This window comes from Papio anubis, unplaced genomic scaffold (genome assembly GCF_008728515.1).
Source record: "Papio anubis isolate 15944 unplaced genomic scaffold, Panubis1.0 scaffold875, whole genome shotgun sequence".
Taxonomy (NCBI): domain Eukaryota; kingdom Metazoa; phylum Chordata; class Mammalia; order Primates; family Cercopithecidae; genus Papio; species Papio anubis.
The window spans coordinates 16,298-33,233 of NW_022168985.1; the positions used below are offsets into that span (position 1 = coordinate 16,298).

General features: G+C 47.8%; 1 protein-coding gene across 4 annotated transcripts; it reads left to right on the forward strand.

Moving 5' to 3' along the window:
• Positions 1 to 20: 20 nt before the first annotated feature.
• On the forward strand, positions 21 to 15,914 carry LOC116273554 (succinate dehydrogenase [ubiquinone] flavoprotein subunit, mitochondrial). 4 transcript variants are annotated; one of them, XR_004181869.1, is made up of 8 exons: positions 21 to 151; positions 5,162 to 5,248; positions 5,981 to 6,142; positions 7,043 to 7,186; positions 7,509 to 7,673; positions 9,799 to 9,947; positions 12,610 to 12,790; positions 15,278 to 15,446. XR_004181869.1 is itself a non-coding variant. In XM_031662698.1 (8 exons), exons 1-8 carry the CDS (start codon positions 89 to 91, stop codon positions 15,454 to 15,456), a joined length of 1,074 nt encoding a protein of 357 aa, XP_031518558.1. In that variant the 5' UTR covers positions 21 to 88; the 3' UTR covers positions 15,457 to 15,914. The 4 variants fall into 4 exon arrangements, 2 of the variants coding, with proteins under 2 accessions (XP_031518558.1, XP_031518559.1); XR_004181870.1 differs by lacking the exon at positions 12,610 to 12,790 and adding an exon at positions 12,995 to 13,182 and having other exon boundaries at positions 15,278 to 15,390; XM_031662698.1 differs by having other exon boundaries at positions 12,666 to 12,790; positions 15,278 to 15,914.
• Positions 15,915 to 16,936: the final 1,022 nt, after the last annotated feature.

Here is a 16,936-nt window from a genome sequence, read left to right on the forward strand (position 1 = left end):
CCCCACTACCGCCCCGCTCGACCCCGGCGTGGTGCGCAGGCGCAGTCTGCGCAGGGACTGGCGGGACTGCGTGGCGGCGTCAACAGTCATGTCGGGGGTCCGGAGGCTGTCGCGGCTGCTGAGCACTCGGCGCCTGGCGCTGGCCAAGGCGGTCAGTCCGTACCGCGGACCGGGGCGGGACAGGCGGGGGCCGAGGCGGCGGTAGGAGCGGGACGGTCCCCAGCGGGTGCGAGCGGAGCGGGCGCCGGGTCCCCGCGCCCCCTGTCCCGGAATCGGGAAGGGGCTGGGAGAGCCCTGGGCCGGTGCGAGGCGGAGCCGCGGGGCGGACTCGGGGAACCGGGGAGCTCGGTCCTTAGCAGGTAGTCCGCGTCCCGGTGAAGGTCACGACCCTGCGGGCTTGCTGGTCGTCCGCTCTGCCGCCTCGGTCCGGGCCTGGGTCCGGGGACCCCGCGGGCTGAGGTGGCCCCTCGCCTCAGTGCCTGGCGGGTGGACTCGGGGAGGAGTCGTGTCTGCCCAAGGTCACTCGGGCGGATAGCGGCCCGTGGCCGTCCTGGTTGGGCTGGGCCTCTGCCGCCCTCTGTGCGGGTTGTCCCGAGGGGCCGCCCGCAGCCCGTGGGTGGGGTGGGCGGGGCGGGTGAAACCGCCCGGGTGGGTGCGAGGAGTGGCCGGGCTCGACCGGTGGGCGTCCGGTGGGAAGCGCTGCGCGCCCGAGCTTGGGCTTGCAGTTCCGCTTTCCAGAAAGCGCAAATCTGTGCGTGTCCACTTCGCGACCTTGTAAGTTAAGGGTCTCTACTTTGGGTCGTGTTTGGTGGCCCTTGTGCCACTGAAAATGTGCCAGTGTTTAAAAGCAGCTGTGCCAGTTTTTAAAAATCAGACGGAGAGCTCAGCGCACTGACCGGGCGAGGACGCGGGACCGCTTAGTCCAGGATGACGGTCAGGGTTGTACTTCCCTGAGCCCTCGCTCTCTGAGTTTGTCTGAATGTGCCCTCCACGATTGCATCTTCAGAATCGGCCTTCTAGGGTTTTAGTTAATCAAGCTGAATTGGATAGGTTTCGTTGCTTGGTTCTTTTGAATGAACTTACCCACCCACCTCCTTAATTACGAAGTAATTTTAAATTGCAGAGTAAAAATGTCAGTAGGAACCAAGGCATTCAGCAATATTGATTTGAATTATGCCTATAAATGTGCAGTTTTCTCCTTTTTGAAATAGTTATTAAAAACCTCGTTGAATTAAATGTGAAGATTAGTCATACAGCCATCCTGTCACATCAGAAAGCATGTAAACGTTCTAGTGTGTTGCTGTGGTTGGTGCTGACTGAGCAGAGATCCCTGCCGCATCTTGGGCTTTTAAGAGCTGCTAGGAGGGCGTTGACAAGCCAGAAGTAAAGCCCATGGTCAGTGGGGCTTTTTAGGGGAAGTGTTAGCTTGTGATTGGAGAAAAGCTAGGGCTGGTGCCTTTGTCCTTAACCCAGATGGTGCCCAGTGTTCCTCCTGCAGCCTCAGACCCCGCCAGCGGCGGAGGCACCTCAGACAAGATGGCAAGATAGCGAAATTTAACCAAAATTTAGTCTTGGGTTTTGTAAAAGTCTTTTTATCTATGAAGTTAGCTTTTCCTACAGAAATTCTGCCTGCAAGCAGTATATTTATCGGCATTTCAGATAGGCTTTTATTCTTGAAGAATTGGAGTTTACAAAGGAACAGCGTAATCAAATTAGCAGAAAAAAAATTCATGATAGCCAACTGAGAAATGTGTTTGGAAAACAGATGCTGAGGATAATTTCAGTAAAGTCCAGAGAGAATTTTTAAATCTAATTTTGGCCAGTTCTGTGGTGTTTTTGATCATTCTATATTTACAGCTGATTTCAAGTGACGAACTTTTCAGACTTATTTTGCTTTTGGTTTCTTTTTATGTCCCGGTGCACTGACACAGCTTGCAAACTGTTCGAAAGCAGTGTAATCAGAGGAAAAGTAAAACCAAGAAACTTAAATAGTTACTGGGTTAACTGCTTACTTCAGGTGAAGTTTTTCAAATCCCTTAATATGAATATCCAGTATATGGGTTCTAGGACAAATTGATGTCTTTGAATGGATTGTTCTGAATGTGTTTAATGGTGTTCTAGAAATACATTATTTAGGCCATTATAGTAGTAAATATTTGCTTTGCTTCTTGGGATAATTGTAACAACAATGGCATTCCATTCTGCATTCTTCATGATGTTTTTGCTGATTTATTTGAAAAATTGTGGCTTGGTTTTGATATGAAACCTGGATATTAATATTAGTTGGGAGTCTCAGAGATTTTTCCCAAGGGTCTTTAGATGGGGGCCAAGTCCAGGATCCAGAGGCAGCCGAGCAGCCGGCCTACTTGAATCCTCTCTGAGGTTCCGTCTTTCCGTGGGGTTAGTGGGGATTCTGTGGGTAATGTTTGAAACCTTTGGTGGTGCTCTTGTGAACCAGGGCTCACAGCCTGTGCACAGTAGCCATGTGTGAACTGTATTTTTTTTTTTCCCGAGAGGGATTCTCACTCTGTGGCCCAGGCTGGAGTGCAGTGGCACTATCTTGGCTCACTGCAAGCTCTGCCTCCCGGGTTCACGCCATTCTCCTGCCTCAGCCTCCCCGGTAGCTGGAACTACTGCCATCACGCCCGGCTAATTTTTTTTGTATTTTTAGTAGAGATGGGATTTCACCGTGTTAGCCAGGATGGTCTCACGATCTCCTGACCTCGTGATCTGCCCGCCTCAACCTCCCAAAGGGCTGGGATTACAGGCGTGAGCCACTGTACCTGGCCTAACTGTATTTTAAGTATCCGTTTTTAAAATAATAAACACTGAAGTTCTAGTGAGAATAATTACACATAGTTGTAAAAGAATCAGTGAGTATACCACCGCCCCCAGTTCATTTTCCGTGAAAGCAATTCCTGTTTCTGATACCGACTCCTGGTGTTTGTAAGACCTCTGTTTCTTTAGCGGATGTGCAGGTTGTGCAGGTGCATTTTTATCAGTTTTAGACTTCTTGCCTGGAGAGGGGATTTAGTTCACTTAAACTACCCTACTTCCGCTTCTTCCTGATACGGTCATGCGTGTTTAGGTTCTTCGCTGGCTGCTTTTGTGATTGTATGGGTTGTACATGCAGATTAGTTTCTTGCTCATGATATAGTTGCATTTGATTAGATGAGGACCCCTCACTTTGCTAGATTTCGGGATTAATGTCTCTGCACTTCTTTTCCCCCTCCAGCTCCTAATTCAATTGTCTGAAATTTCATATTGTTAAGCAAGGTCTAATATTCCTTTTATATGTTCACCATTTTTTTCTTAGAGGAAATGTTTGATAGTTTCTCCTAAAAAAATTAATAATTGGCACACAAGACTAGTCTTGTGTCAAAACTAGTTTTCAGTTTTATCTAAAGACTGAAATTGGCTTAAAGTTGGGCTTTCACATTCAAAACTCTGCCCCAGATTAGATTTAGACACAGAGGGTGAGTGTCCTTGTCCCCAGGGGATGGCGTGATAATTTGTTCACGGTTGTGTTATGGGAGCTGCCCCTTCTAAGCTGGCCCTGTGTGTGTGTGGCCGGGGTGGGCAGTGGGCATTCCACGTCAGCATCCTAGAAAGAACAAATAAACTTTAGTGATCTCACTGTTTCTAATTACAGTTGGTGTAATACACTGTTGTTATTGGTGCTGTTACCTGTGTTAATAGGGCAGTTTACAAAAGTTTCAAGAAAGTTTGTATTAAAATTAGTTCAGACTTCTTTCTTAAAATATGATTTTACTTTGTCAAAAATTATACTAAGGTGGAAGAATATTTGTTCTTTCTCATTCATTTTCTGAAAAAAGAAAAAACTGAATTAGCTTATGTCAATAAAAACAGACTAGAAATTGGAGAAATGGAGAATAATTTTTTATCCCACATAACAAGTAATTTCTGAATTGCAAGTATTTCTAAATACTTGAAGACATCCCTCACATCCCCTCTTCTGATTGCTGAGTGTATTATTTCCTAAAGCTTTTTTTTTTTTCTTTTCTCTCTTTTTTTTTTTTTTGGAGACGTTGTCTCGCTCTGTTGCCCAGGCTGGAGTGCAGTGGCAGAGTCTAGGCTCTCTGCAACCTCTGCCTCCTGGGTTCAAGCGATTCTCCTGCCTCAGCCTCCCAAGTAGCTGGGATTACAGGTGCCCACCACCATGCCCGGCTAATTTTTAGTAGAGACAGGGTTTCGCCATGTTGGCCAGACTGGTCTTGAACTCCTGACTTCAAGTGTTCCACCCACCTTGGCCTCCCAAAATGCTGGGATTACAGGCAGGAGCCACCGCGCCCAGCCCCTAATACTATTCTTTATGATATTTCTGAGACTATTCAGTGGTCTTCTAAAATGCACCCAGCAGAATGGAAAATGTATCCTCTAAATGACTGGCCAACCTTAGCATATGGACAGTGTCACCTCTCACACACAGCCGCTAAAAACTAAACACTAAAACCAGTTTTCTTGGGTAAAGGTTTCTAAGATGGAAAATTTAGGCAGCAAGATGTGTCAAGTTGTAGACATTGGCCAGGAAAAAGCCAGGAGCAGCCAGGCAGGGGAGAGTGTGCATCCAGCATCCTCCTGTGTGATGAAGGGATGACACCTCCTCCCTCTGGGCTGTCAGCTTTTACTGCTCCAGAATACAGATCTCCTGATTCAGTGTCCAGTGCCTTTTGAACTGACCGCAAGCCCTCATGGACGACTGGAACTGTAATGTGGAAAGGGCTATGCTGGAGCCAGTTAAAATGCTTCATTATTTGCAAAATACCACATACAGTAATACGCTATAGATGTCTTCCCCTTTTCCACTAAGTAGATAAATTAAGACTTTACAGAGGAAGCGTGCCTTTTTCATGTGGTATCTGAGTCAGTGAGTGTCCTGTTTGGAAACAGGCTTCATCCTGGTTTTCTGGAGTGCCGAGTCGGGGCGGAAAGGGGGACCGGGGGCTCCGTCCTTCCTCACCCCTTGGGCTGCCCTTCAGGGTTAAGTAGAGAGTCCCAGCTGAACTCCCTGGATGCACAGGAGCACCTGGGTACATAAGAAGGGGAACAGTTTGCAAGGGGAAGCTTAAATTACTGTCCCCCATAGCATCTGTTCCTTCAGGACACTAACCCTCTGCATCTGTGTCTTCTGTGTCACCAGTGGCCAGCAGTGTTGCAAACAGGAACCCGAGGTTTTCACTTCACTGTTGATGGGAACAAGAGGGCATCTGCTAAAGTTTCAGATTCCGTAAGTTCATGCTTTTTGTTCCATTATAAATGATTTTTTTGGCTTGGGGGTAAGGATCTATACCAGTTTGTTTTCATATGAGTCATAGACATAAGAGAAAAATTTCTCATAGGTATCCAACGCATGCTGAAATTATTTTCAGTGTTATAATAATCAATTGCAAGTACAAACACAAACATAGATGTTAGCATTTTTACTTATATCTCTTATGTATCTATAAACTAGATCTAAATTTAGATCAAGTAAAGCAATAAATTAAAATAAAATGAACAGTATCTGCTGTGATAGATGATAAAATTCCTACTGAAATTAGGACTGTGGGGCCACTCAGGTGTGGGTTCCTTGGTATTTGGCGTGCCTGTTCTCTCTGTTGGAAAACTGAAACTTGCTGAGAAGTTCTTTTCTCGTAAGCTCACAATAGCGACTGAATGCTCCTTGGCACCTTCTCAGGCATAAGCACAGGCGCGGCCCAGAAGTAGAGTTGTGGCCCTCAGTCTGATCCCATGGGACAGACCCTCTACCATTCTTAGAATCTGATTGTCAGTCCCTTCTCCACGTGCGAATGTGCCCACCTCTCCCCGCACTGTTCAGGGCTCAGCCCCAGGACAGGATGGAGGCCCTGTGTGCCTAGCAGTTGGTCCTTTTGTCTTTGTCAAGCCCTTCACTGTAACAAGAGTCTTCGTGGTTGGCATAGTGGAGCACGTGATTGACAGGTGCATTTTTCTTTTCCAGATTTCTGCTCAGTATCCAGTAGTGGATCATGAATTTGATGCAGTGGTGGTAGGCGCTGGAGGGGCAGGCTTGCGAGCTGCATTTGGCCTTTCTGAGGCAGGATTTAATACAGCATGTGTTACAAAGCTGTTTCCTACCAGGTCACACACTGTTGCGGCGCAGGTAAGAGAAAGGTGCCCCACCGTGCTCCCACTCTGTGCAGGTCCCGCACAGCCTTGCGCTTTCTACCTGGGCAGCCTCCTGCCTCCTCCCCATGCTCCAGCCACGTGGCCTCTTGCTGCGCCTTGCTCACTCAGCTCACCCTCTCAGCGTCTTTCCCTGGAGCCTCTTCCCTGGAGACTTGGAAGGGCTGGAGCCTTGTTGTCACTCCTAGTTGGGACTCCAGTCACACTCGGGTTTTCTTTGACCTTCTCGCCTACTACCCTCCCCACCCACCCCCACCGCCCCAACACCTTAAGAAAAGGAGATCATCTAAAGAGGAGGAGTCAGAATTTAGGGTGGGGAAGGAAAGGGCAAGGGTTTTATTTGTCCCCGTGCTGCTGTCTTCTGGGACTCTCTGAGGAGTAAGACGGTGGTGGGCACACACAGCCAAAGGAAGCAGGGGTACAGGGGAGTGCGACTCTGAGTGTGGAGCTTATTACTTGGCAGGAAGCACTTCTGGTCTTTAAATCACGCCTGTAAATGCCATTGGGAAGATTTGTTGTTAACATTATCTGGAAAGATTTGTTGAGTACCTTTTCTGTGCCAGATATGTTAGGTAACAAGCATATTACAGGTAGCCTGTCACTCACGGCTCCAGTCAGCCCTTCCTGGAGTTCCCTCTGTCTCCACCACACAGATGAGGAGACTGAGGCTAAGGGATTGAATCACCGGGCGAGTCAGGGGAGGGTCGTGACCCGGAATCTGTCGGGCCTCACTGCTCCTCTGCTGAGGTCAGCCCTCACTGGGAGTCACCGCGTGAGGAGTTGGCTTTCTCTGAATCCCCCAGTGGGTGGATTTGGGCCTGGAAGACAAAGGTAGGGCTCCTGTTTGTGGCTTGTAAGGAGTGGTTGGTGTTTCCAGGGAGGAATCAATGCTGCTCTGGGGAACATGGAGGAGGACAACTGGAGGTGGCATTTCTACGACACCGTGAAGGGCTCCGACTGGCTGGGGGACCAGGATGCCATCCACTACATGACAGAGCAGGCTCCCGCCGCCGTGGTCGAGGTGAGATGGGCGGGGGGCTCTGGGCGCCCTCGTGGTCTGTTCCTAGTCAAAAAGAGTCCTGGAAAGCATGTAAGCAATTGAGGCAGATGTGGCCGGCCGAAAGAATGGTGATGAGCAAAGCTCACAAGAGGAGTCTTTTTCCGTCACGAACTATGCATTACATGTAACAAGAAGACTTCTCTTTGATGAAGTGTTGACATTTTCATAAAATAGGTTACTTTGGGTTTGCAGATTTGTGTTAAAGTTGTTCAGTGTAGATGAGCTATGAATATCTTGACTCCTTTAAGGTAATAAGGTTTTTGTTTGTTTTTATCTTTCACAGCTGGAAAATTATGGCATGCCGTTTAGCAGAACTGAAGATGGGAAGATTTATCAGCGTGCATTTGGTGGACAGAGCCTCAAGTTTGGAAAGGGCGGGCAGGCCCATCGGTGCTGCTGTGTGGCTGATCGGACCGGCCACTCACTATTGCACACCTTATATGGAAGGGTAAGGCTGTCCCCGGTCCAGCTGAGACAGGACATGTAGTGCTGGGGCTTATGGTGACAGTGGGGAATGGGTTAACGTGCCCAGTGAGTCTGCCAGAGATTATGTAAAAAGCAACAGAGAACAACGGTGTAGGACACATGCAGCGACTGTTGATGTGAAAGGACCAGGCATGTGCTGTGAGAAGCTGTCCCTAAGGCAATATGTTATTTCTTGTATCTATTTTGGAAAGTTGAATTGATAATCTTATATACCAGATTTTTAACTTGGGGTATGTGACACTCAACATGTCAGAACCGAGCAAGCAGGCCAGGCACAGAGGAGGCCAAGGAGGAGGATCACTTGAGACCAGAAGTTTGAGACCAGCCTGGACAACATAGCGAGACCCTGTCTCTACAAAAAGTTTAAAAATTAGCTGGGCATGGTGGTACATGCTTGTAATCCCAGTTAGGAGGCTGAGGTGGGAGGATCACTTGAGACCAGGAGGTTGAGGCTACAATGAGCCATGTTCATACCACTGCACTCCAGCCTGGGCAACAGGAGACCCTGTCTCAAAAAAAAAGAATAGGCTGGGCACGGTGGCTCACGCCGTAATCCCAGCACTTTGGGAGGCTGAGGCAGGCGGATCACAAGGTCAGGAGTTTGAGACCATCTTGCCTAACACTGAAACCCCGTCTGTACTAAAAATACAAAAAAATTAGCCGGGCGTGGTGGCGGGCGCCTATAGTCCCAGCTACTTGGGAGGCTTAGGCAGGAGAATGGCTGAGGCAGGAGAATGGCATGAACCTGGGGGTCGGAGCTTGCAGTGAGCTGAGATCACGCCACTGCACTCCAGCCTGGACGACAGAGTGAGACTACGTCTCAAAAAAAAAGAAAAAGAGAAAAAGCATTTTAAGGCTCTTTTACCACCTCTGAGTTCCTGAAGGGATTAGTTTTGTTTGTTTGTTTTGTTTTGTTTTGCTTTGCTTTGTTTTTGAGACGGAGTCTCACTCTGTCACCAGGCTGGAGTGCAGTGGTGCAAACTCTGCTCACTGCAACCTCCACCTCCCGGGTTCAAGTGATTCTCCTGCCTCAGCCTCCTGAGTAGCTGGGACTATAAGTGCACGCCACCATGCCTGGCTAATTTTTTGTATTTTAGTAGAGACAGGGTTTCCCATGTTGCCCAGGCTGGTCCCGAACTCCTGAGCTCAGACAGTCTACCCGCCTCGGCCTCCCAAAGTGCGAGGATTAGAGGTGTGAGCCACCACACCCAGCCATGGATTGTTTTAATTTTAATTGTTATCACTGGACAAAGACTTGAGGTGACAATAGTTATTGGGTAATCAAGGTCAACTTTGGCATGGCCAAATAATATTCTGAACAGTATTGATTCAGAGTATTCAGTATTCTGAACTTTGTTGTTTTCTGATGAATAGGGACAGACCATTAATTTGCAAGTTGTTAGAACACCAGTGCCTTCTCTGTGGCTGAGTGCATGGACGAGTGTGTGGTGGGAGGAGAAAGCAGCTCCGTCTGGAGCAGGAGCTGTCCTGTGGGGAGCTGGCCCAGGCTAACGAGGGCAACTCGCACCGGCTGAGGGAACAGCAGGTCCAGGTGGGCAGCGCTGTCCAGTGCCTACCTTTCTGCAGTGCTGGAATCCGCTTGTCTGCAACCGTCCGCGTTGGGAGCTGCCAGCCACATGTGGCTGTTGCTAATGTGGCAGGTGTAGCTGAAGAGCTGAACGTTTGATTTATTTTAATTAATGTAGTGGTTGTGTGTTGCCAGCAGCTCCCACCTGGGCTGTGACCCCATGGTCTGTGAACCTCACTCTGGCACCAAACTCTAAGTGGAGCTGCCTGTGGCCACCGGACAGTGTGGAGTGCCTCTTCGGGTTGTGTAGAAATAGGAAATGAGTCACCAAAGTAGGAGCTGTTGCTGCTGCGTTCTCTAGCGCACCTGCCTTGTCTGTGCTGCTCGGTGTGGAACACCTCTCGGGCGCTGACAGCGTCCTTGACTCTGTTGCTGATCTCCTTGGATTTACCTGGTCCATTTGGATCAGGTTCTTTCACCTATTCACACGAGCAAATACCACCTTAAAACCTTACAGGTTGGCTTAACACTTCCTGCCCTTTTTTTTCCTTTCTTTTAGTCTCTGCGATACGATACCAGCTATTTTGTGGAGTATTTTGCCTTGGATCTCCTGATGGAGGACGGGGAGTGCCGTGGTGTCATCGCACTGTGCATAGAGGACGGGTCCATCCATCGCATAAGAGCAAAGAACACTGTTGTTGCCACAGGGTAGGACTCTAATTTCTACTTTATTTCATTTATAAAAATGAATAACTTTCATTTAGAGTTTCTTTATTTTAATGAAAATAGAGGCATTGTAGAATAACGGTTCAGACACAGGCCTTGATATAACCTTGTGAGGGTGATGGCCTCTCCCAGCCGTGGTTCCTCACCTGTAAAGGGTAAGGACGGGAGCACCTGCCTCAGGCGGCGAGAAAGCACGGCCCTCGTTAGACGGGGGTGGCTGCCATCAGGTTCACAGCTTACCTCTCCCGATTTTAGATGAGGAAACTGCGGCCCGAAGAGTCCCATGGGGGTTTCTGGCAAAATCCCTCTTGTTTTAGTGGGTACTGTGTTAATACTGATTCCTGGGATGGGTAAGTCCTTTTTCTCCACATAACGAAAATAAGTAACTTTAATTTTATACACTGTCAGTTACTTTAACCATTTTCAAAGTAAAAACTGTCAGTATAGCGAAGGAAAAAATCAGCAAAACTACAGGTTGGGAAAAAATATTTTCCAAACCATATATCTAATAATATCTTAGTATCTAAAATAGAAAAAAAAAACCCTACTAAAAACAACCTACTAAACCCTACTAAAATACAACCCTACTAAAAATGGGCAAAGGACTTGAATAGATATTTTTCCAGAGAAGACAAACAAATGGCCAATTGATGTATGAAAAAATGCTCAACATCACTAAGCACCAGAGAAATGCAAATTAAAACCCCAATGAGACATCATCTCATCTCACTCCAGGTAGAATCGCTGTTACCAAGAGGACGAAAGAGAGCAAGTGTTGGTGAGGATGTGGAGAAAAGGGGACCCTGTGTGCTGTTGGGGGGAATGTAAATTAGTACAACTGTTGTGGAAATTCCTCAGAATTCACAGGACTACCATGTGCTCCAGCAACCCCATTTCTGGGTGTATATCCAAAGGGCATGAAATCAGAAGCTCAAAGAGACACCTGGACCCCCATGTTCATTGCAGCGTTGTTCACAGTTCCCGAGATATGGAAAAAACCTAAATACGTGTTGGTGTTTAATGAAAATGTGTGTATACGCAACTGAATATTACTCAGCTATGAAAATGAAGGGAATCCTGTCATTTGTGACAACAGGGATGAACCCAAAGTCATTATGTTAAGTGACAACAAGCCAGGCTACAGAATGACATGATACTGCACTGTCACTTATATGTGGAATCTAAAAAAGTCAAAACTCATGGAAACAGAGTAGGACGGTGGTATGCAGCACGGTGGCTGTGGGGAATAGCAGACTGCAGCGATGGCTGATGAAAGGTGTGACATTCCCGTTACAGCACGGTGAACTTCAGAAGTGTCTAATATACAACATGGTGGCTATAGTGAGTATTATACAGCACGGTGGCCGTAGCGAATTTTTTTTTTTTTTTGAGACGGAGTCTCGCTCTGTCGCCCAGGCTGGAGTGCAGTGGCGCAATCTCGGCTCACTGCAAGCTCCGCCTCCTGGGTTCATGCCATTCTCCGGCCTCAGCCTCCCGAGTAGCTGGGACTACAGGCGCCCGCCACTGCTCCCGGCTAATTTTTTCTATTTTTAGTAGACACTGGGTTTCACCATGGTCTCGATCTCCTGACCTTGTGATCTGCCCGCCTCGGCCTTCCAAAGTGCTGGGATTACAGGCGTGAGCCACCGCGCCCGGCCCCGTAGTGAATATTATACAGCACGGTGGCCGTAGTGAATATTATACAGCACGGTGGCTAGAGTTAACATTATACAGCACGGTGGCTACAGTGAGTATTATACAGCACGGTCGCTAGAGTGAATATTATACAGCACGGTGGCTAGAGTTAACATTATACAGCATGGGGGCTATAATTAATATTATACGACACGGTAGCTAGAGTTAATATTATAACTTGAAATTTGCGAACAGAGTAGACCTTAAGCGTCTGTATCTCCAAAAAAACGATAATTGTATGAGGTGATGGATGTGTATTAACTTGATTGTGTCATCAGTTCACAAAATATATCAAATCATCACATTGTACACCTTAAATATGTACACTTTTGTTTTTTATTTTAATTCATCAATCATACCTCAGTAAATCTGGGGGGAAAAAAGCAAAATCCATAAAAATTTTAAAATTTTCATTATAAAAGTAGTATATGCTTATTGGGGAAATCTTTTGAACAGCACAAAGCTAAAATACAAACAGGGCCAGGCGTGCAGTGGCTCATGCCTGTAATCCCAGCACTTTGGGAGGCCGAAGTGGGAGGATCACTTGAGGTCAGGAGTTCAAGACCAGCCTGGCCAACATGGCGAAACTCCATCTCTACTAAAAATACAAAAATTAAATGGACGTGGTGGTGCACACCTGTAATCCCGGCTACCCGGGAGGCTGAGGCGGAAGAGTCACTTGAACCTGAGAGCCAGAGGTTGCCGTGAGCCGAGATCGTGCCACTGTGCTCCAGCCTGGGCGACAGAGTTAGACCCTGTCTCAAAATAAATCAATAAAAACAAATGGAAGTCCCTTCTCTGATCCCAGGCTTCTGTCCTACCCGCACAGGGTGGCAGCCCCACTGCTGTGGCCCCCAGTGATGTGTGTGGGGTGTGCGTGAGCAGGGGGTTGTGTGCACTGAGAAGACGGTGCCCGGGGGCTGCTGTGTCCATTCTGTGATCTCACCAGACAGGAGGTCCGGACGTGGGCCGCTGTGTGCAGTCACTGCTGTCTGTTGTTTCCAGAGGCTACGGGCGCACCTACTTCAGCTGCACGTCTGCCCACACCAGCACGGGCGACGGCACGGCCATGATCACCAGGGCAGGCCTTCCTTGCCAGGACCTAGAGTTCGTTCAGTTCCACCCCACAGGTAGGGCAGGACGCCTTGCCTGGCAGGCGTTCAGCTCACATGTGCCGTGTAAGCTGTACTTGTAAGTTGTAAGCCAACTACTTATTGCTCCTCCATGGTTTTATGTGGTAACGTGGTGTCGAAGATCAGCTTTCTCAGCTCTCAGGTCCTCACTTCAATGTCATTTCCTTAAGGAGATTTTTCCCACACTTTCCTTCCCCTAAGGCAGTTTGGGCCAGCATCTTATGCATTTCTGAAGAGCCCTAAACCCTACGTTGGTGATACTTGTGCCAGCAGTAAAGCAGGGATTGAGGCCAGGCGCGGTGGCTCACACCTGTAATCCCAGTACTTTGGGAGGCCGGGGCGGCCGGATCACCTGAGGTCAGCAGTTTGAGACCAACCCAACCAACAAGGTAAAACTTCATCTCTACTAAAAATACAAAAATCAGCATGGCGTGGTGGCATGTACCTGTAATCCCAGCTACTTGGGAGGCCAAGGCAAGAGGAATACTTGAATCTGGGAGGCAGAGGTTGCAGTGAGCCGAGATCACACCCCTGCACTCCAGCCTGGGCAACACAGTAAGACTCCGTCTCAAAAAAAAAAAAAAGTTAGGCAGGGATTGTTCAGTGTCCCTCTTCACAACGAGGTCGTCAGCTCCTCGGGCAGGCACGTCTTCTCATTAGCTGGGGTGGCCCATGCCCAGCACGTGGTAGGGTCTCCATCAGGGTTTACTGAATGAGCATTCTGAGAGCTGGGAGAATGCCATGGAACCCAGAAGCAGCACAGGCAGATTTCGGCTTTGTAGGAGAACATGGAGCTTCTGCGATAATGGGATGTAAAGTTAGGGCACAGCCGTGACAGAACCCCGTGTGATGTTCGGACATTGGGGCTCAGCCCACACGACCACTGAGGGAGCTTGTTGTGGGGAAGATGCGCTCATCTCAGGGACGTCTGACGGTTGAGCTTACGAATGTGCAATTTGGAGACATTAACACAGAAATGACATTTGAAGTCTTGAGTTTGGGGGAGGTTCTTCAGAATGAGTCAGAGAGAGAGACACACACATCTGCCTCTTGTTTGAGGTGACTCGTCCTGGACTTCTCTGGGTTGCTTTTCTGACCTGTGGACGCATGGAGACTCCCTGAAGTGGTGCTAAAGAACCAGACCTGTGCCTTCTTTCTGTCATGTCAGGCTTGATCCCTGGAAGGGATAAAATAAGAAATGAATTTGTTGTAGGTTTTTTTAAATTTGTTTAGAGACGGGGTCTTGCTCTGTTGTCCAGGCTGGAGTGCAGTGGAGCAGTCTTGGCTCACTGCAGCCTTTGTCTCCCAGGCTTAAAGGATCCTTCCACCTCAGTGTCCCAAACGGCTGGGACTACAGGCATGCGTTACCATGCCCGGCTAATTTTTGAGGGTTGTTTTGTTTTTGGTAGAAACGGGGTGTCACCGTTTTGCCCAGGCTGGTCTCAAACTCCAGGGCTTAGGCGATCCTCCTGCCTCGGCCCCTCAGAGTGCTGGGATTATAGCCATGAGCCACTGCACCTGGTCTGTTGTATTTTTTTATTACTTTTTTTAATCAATAAAATGTCACCGAGCCCCTGAATTCTCTCTGTAATTTGCTTAGAGCTCCACTTCTCATGCTTTGTCTTCAATATGTGGGAAGTAATCCGCAGAAAAAAGAGCATTGAAACTTAGAAAATCAAAAGACAGGTGAGATGCAAGAATCACATTCTTGTTTTAAAAGCAAGATTGCCCTTTTTGTATACTAATAAAAATTGTAGCTTTTGAAGTACGTTTAGTTTCGGGTTTTTGATCTCCTTGGTTAAAATTCGAGAGCTAGGCATGCCCTGTTTCTCATCGCCTTGAGGAGTCACAGAGCCGCTGTTTGGAGCACAGACCGCCGGACTGCCCAGGTTTGGGTTTGAGCTGTGTCCTTAACTGCATGACTGGATGTTACCAAGCGGTAATTTGCTGTCACTGAGAAAGCGGGTAGTACTACCCGGAGTTGTTGTAAGACTTAAATGAGTTAACATGTGGAAAGCAGCTAGAACTGCCCCAGCAAGTGCAGTGTGAATATTAAGTAAAATAATCATTATTACTGTCCTTGCCACTGTTTGGGTAATTTAGATATGAATTCTCCAAGCTCGTATTCTTAACTAGTTACCACAGTGTCATAGTGCAAAAGAATGTTCAAAAATTAAAACAAAATTTGAGGCATCCAGCGTACACTGGGCTGTAATCAGAGTATCGGCCAGAGGTCTGTGGGCCTTTCTCCTCGCTGGGGACACTGCTCTGCCCCAACCTCTGCTGCAGCTGTCAGCCTCGTCAGTGCTTTTTGTTATCCAGACTTTCTACTGTATCTTAACTGTTCTTTCTATTCAGTTTTGCATATAATGCCTTCTGCATATCTTTTTCCTCTCTCCCCCAAAAAATATCTTGAAAAAAATAATGCATTTGAAATAGAGACCTAGCAATTGTTAGGTTATAAATGTTTGTGGTTTTTTGCAGGCATATATGGTGCCGGTTGTCTCATCACGGAAGGATGTCGTGGAGAGGGAGGCATTCTCATTAACAGTCAAGGCGAAAGGTTTATGGAGCGATACGCCCCCGTGGCGAAGGACCTGGCGTCTAGAGATGTGGTGTCTCGGTCGATGACTCTGGAGATCCGCGAAGGAAGGTCCGTGTGATTTACCACCAGCATTGTCTGAGTGGGCACACGGGCCGGGGTTGCTTCTGTGAGTTCCAGCACCGCTCGCCCTCACCTTCGTGTGCAGGCACACGTGCACAGCCACCTCTCTCAGCTGCTGACAGGCGTCTGTTAGTCTGTGGTATTTTCTTAAAGACCTACATTTTGAAAATTTTAGCCAGTTTCTTTCTCAGATCTGTGGAGCAGAGTTTCTCTTAGTGTGTGTGAGTATGTGACAGAGTGCAGGAGAGAGAGACGCACACGCAACCTGAAGTCAGCACGTGAGCCTTGGGTGTCGTGTCCGATGCCCACAGGTGTTTTTCGGCAGCTTTTCAAAGGGTGTGGGTTACTTGGCTTTCAGTAAAACAGTTTGCAGCTCTTTCATTCCTGACCCTGTTCTTTAATGTAATATCTGCTGGGATGGCCTTTAGAGGTTTTACATTTTTATATTAAAAAAAACAGAGAAGTCAGGCTGGGCGCGGTGGCTCACACCTGTAATCCCAGCACTTTGGGAGGCAGAGGCGGGCGGATCATGAGATCAGGAGATGGAGATCATCTTGGCTAACATGGTGAAACCCCGTCTCTACTAAAAATACAAAAAACTAGCCAGGCGTGATGCCAAGCGCCTGTAGTCTCAGCTACTAGGGAGACTGAGGCAGGAGAATGGCATGAACCTGGGAGGCAGAGCTTGCAGTGAGCCCAGATGGCGCCACTGCACTCCAGCCTTGGCAACACAGCGAGACTCTCTCAAGGAAAAAAAAACAAACAAAAACAGAGAAGTCAAATGTTTTTCTGGAATATGGTGGCCGTCTGTACCCGTTGGTTCCATATGTGTGGTTTCAACCAGCTGTGTATTGAAAGTAAAATTGCAACCTTACAAATATGCAGACTTTTTTTCCTCATCATTGTTCCCTAAACAACACAGTTTAACAACTATTTACGTAGCATTTACATTGTATTAGGTACTGTGAGTAATCCTGGAGTTGTTGTAAAGCTTAAATGTAAAACTTTAAATGAGGATGATGTAAAGTATAGAGGAGGATGTGCATAGGTTATATATAAATACTCTTCCATTTTATATTAGGGACTTGAGCATCTACAGATTTTGGTATCCATGGGGGTCCTGGACCCAACCTGCCACGGATACGCAGGGACGACTGTGTTTGGCATAGAGCCCTTTCTAATGCACTTACCAAGGACAGCCGCAGCAGGCTGTGATCCCTGAGATGAGTGTGAGTTCAGGGAGGGCAGAGTTTTTGTTCTGGGTCTCAGCTGTGTCCCAGCACCTAGGATTGTCCCTGGCACACAGTAGATGCTTAGAAAAGATTTGATGAGAGGGCGACCATAAATGAGGGGAAATTTTCCTCAGTATCAAAACATGTTGAAACTCACACGCTTCCAAGATGACGTATTCTCAGGTCTCCTGCCGTTGCCGTTCTCTGCCTTATGTGACGGTGTTTGTTCTGTCTACTTAGAGGCTG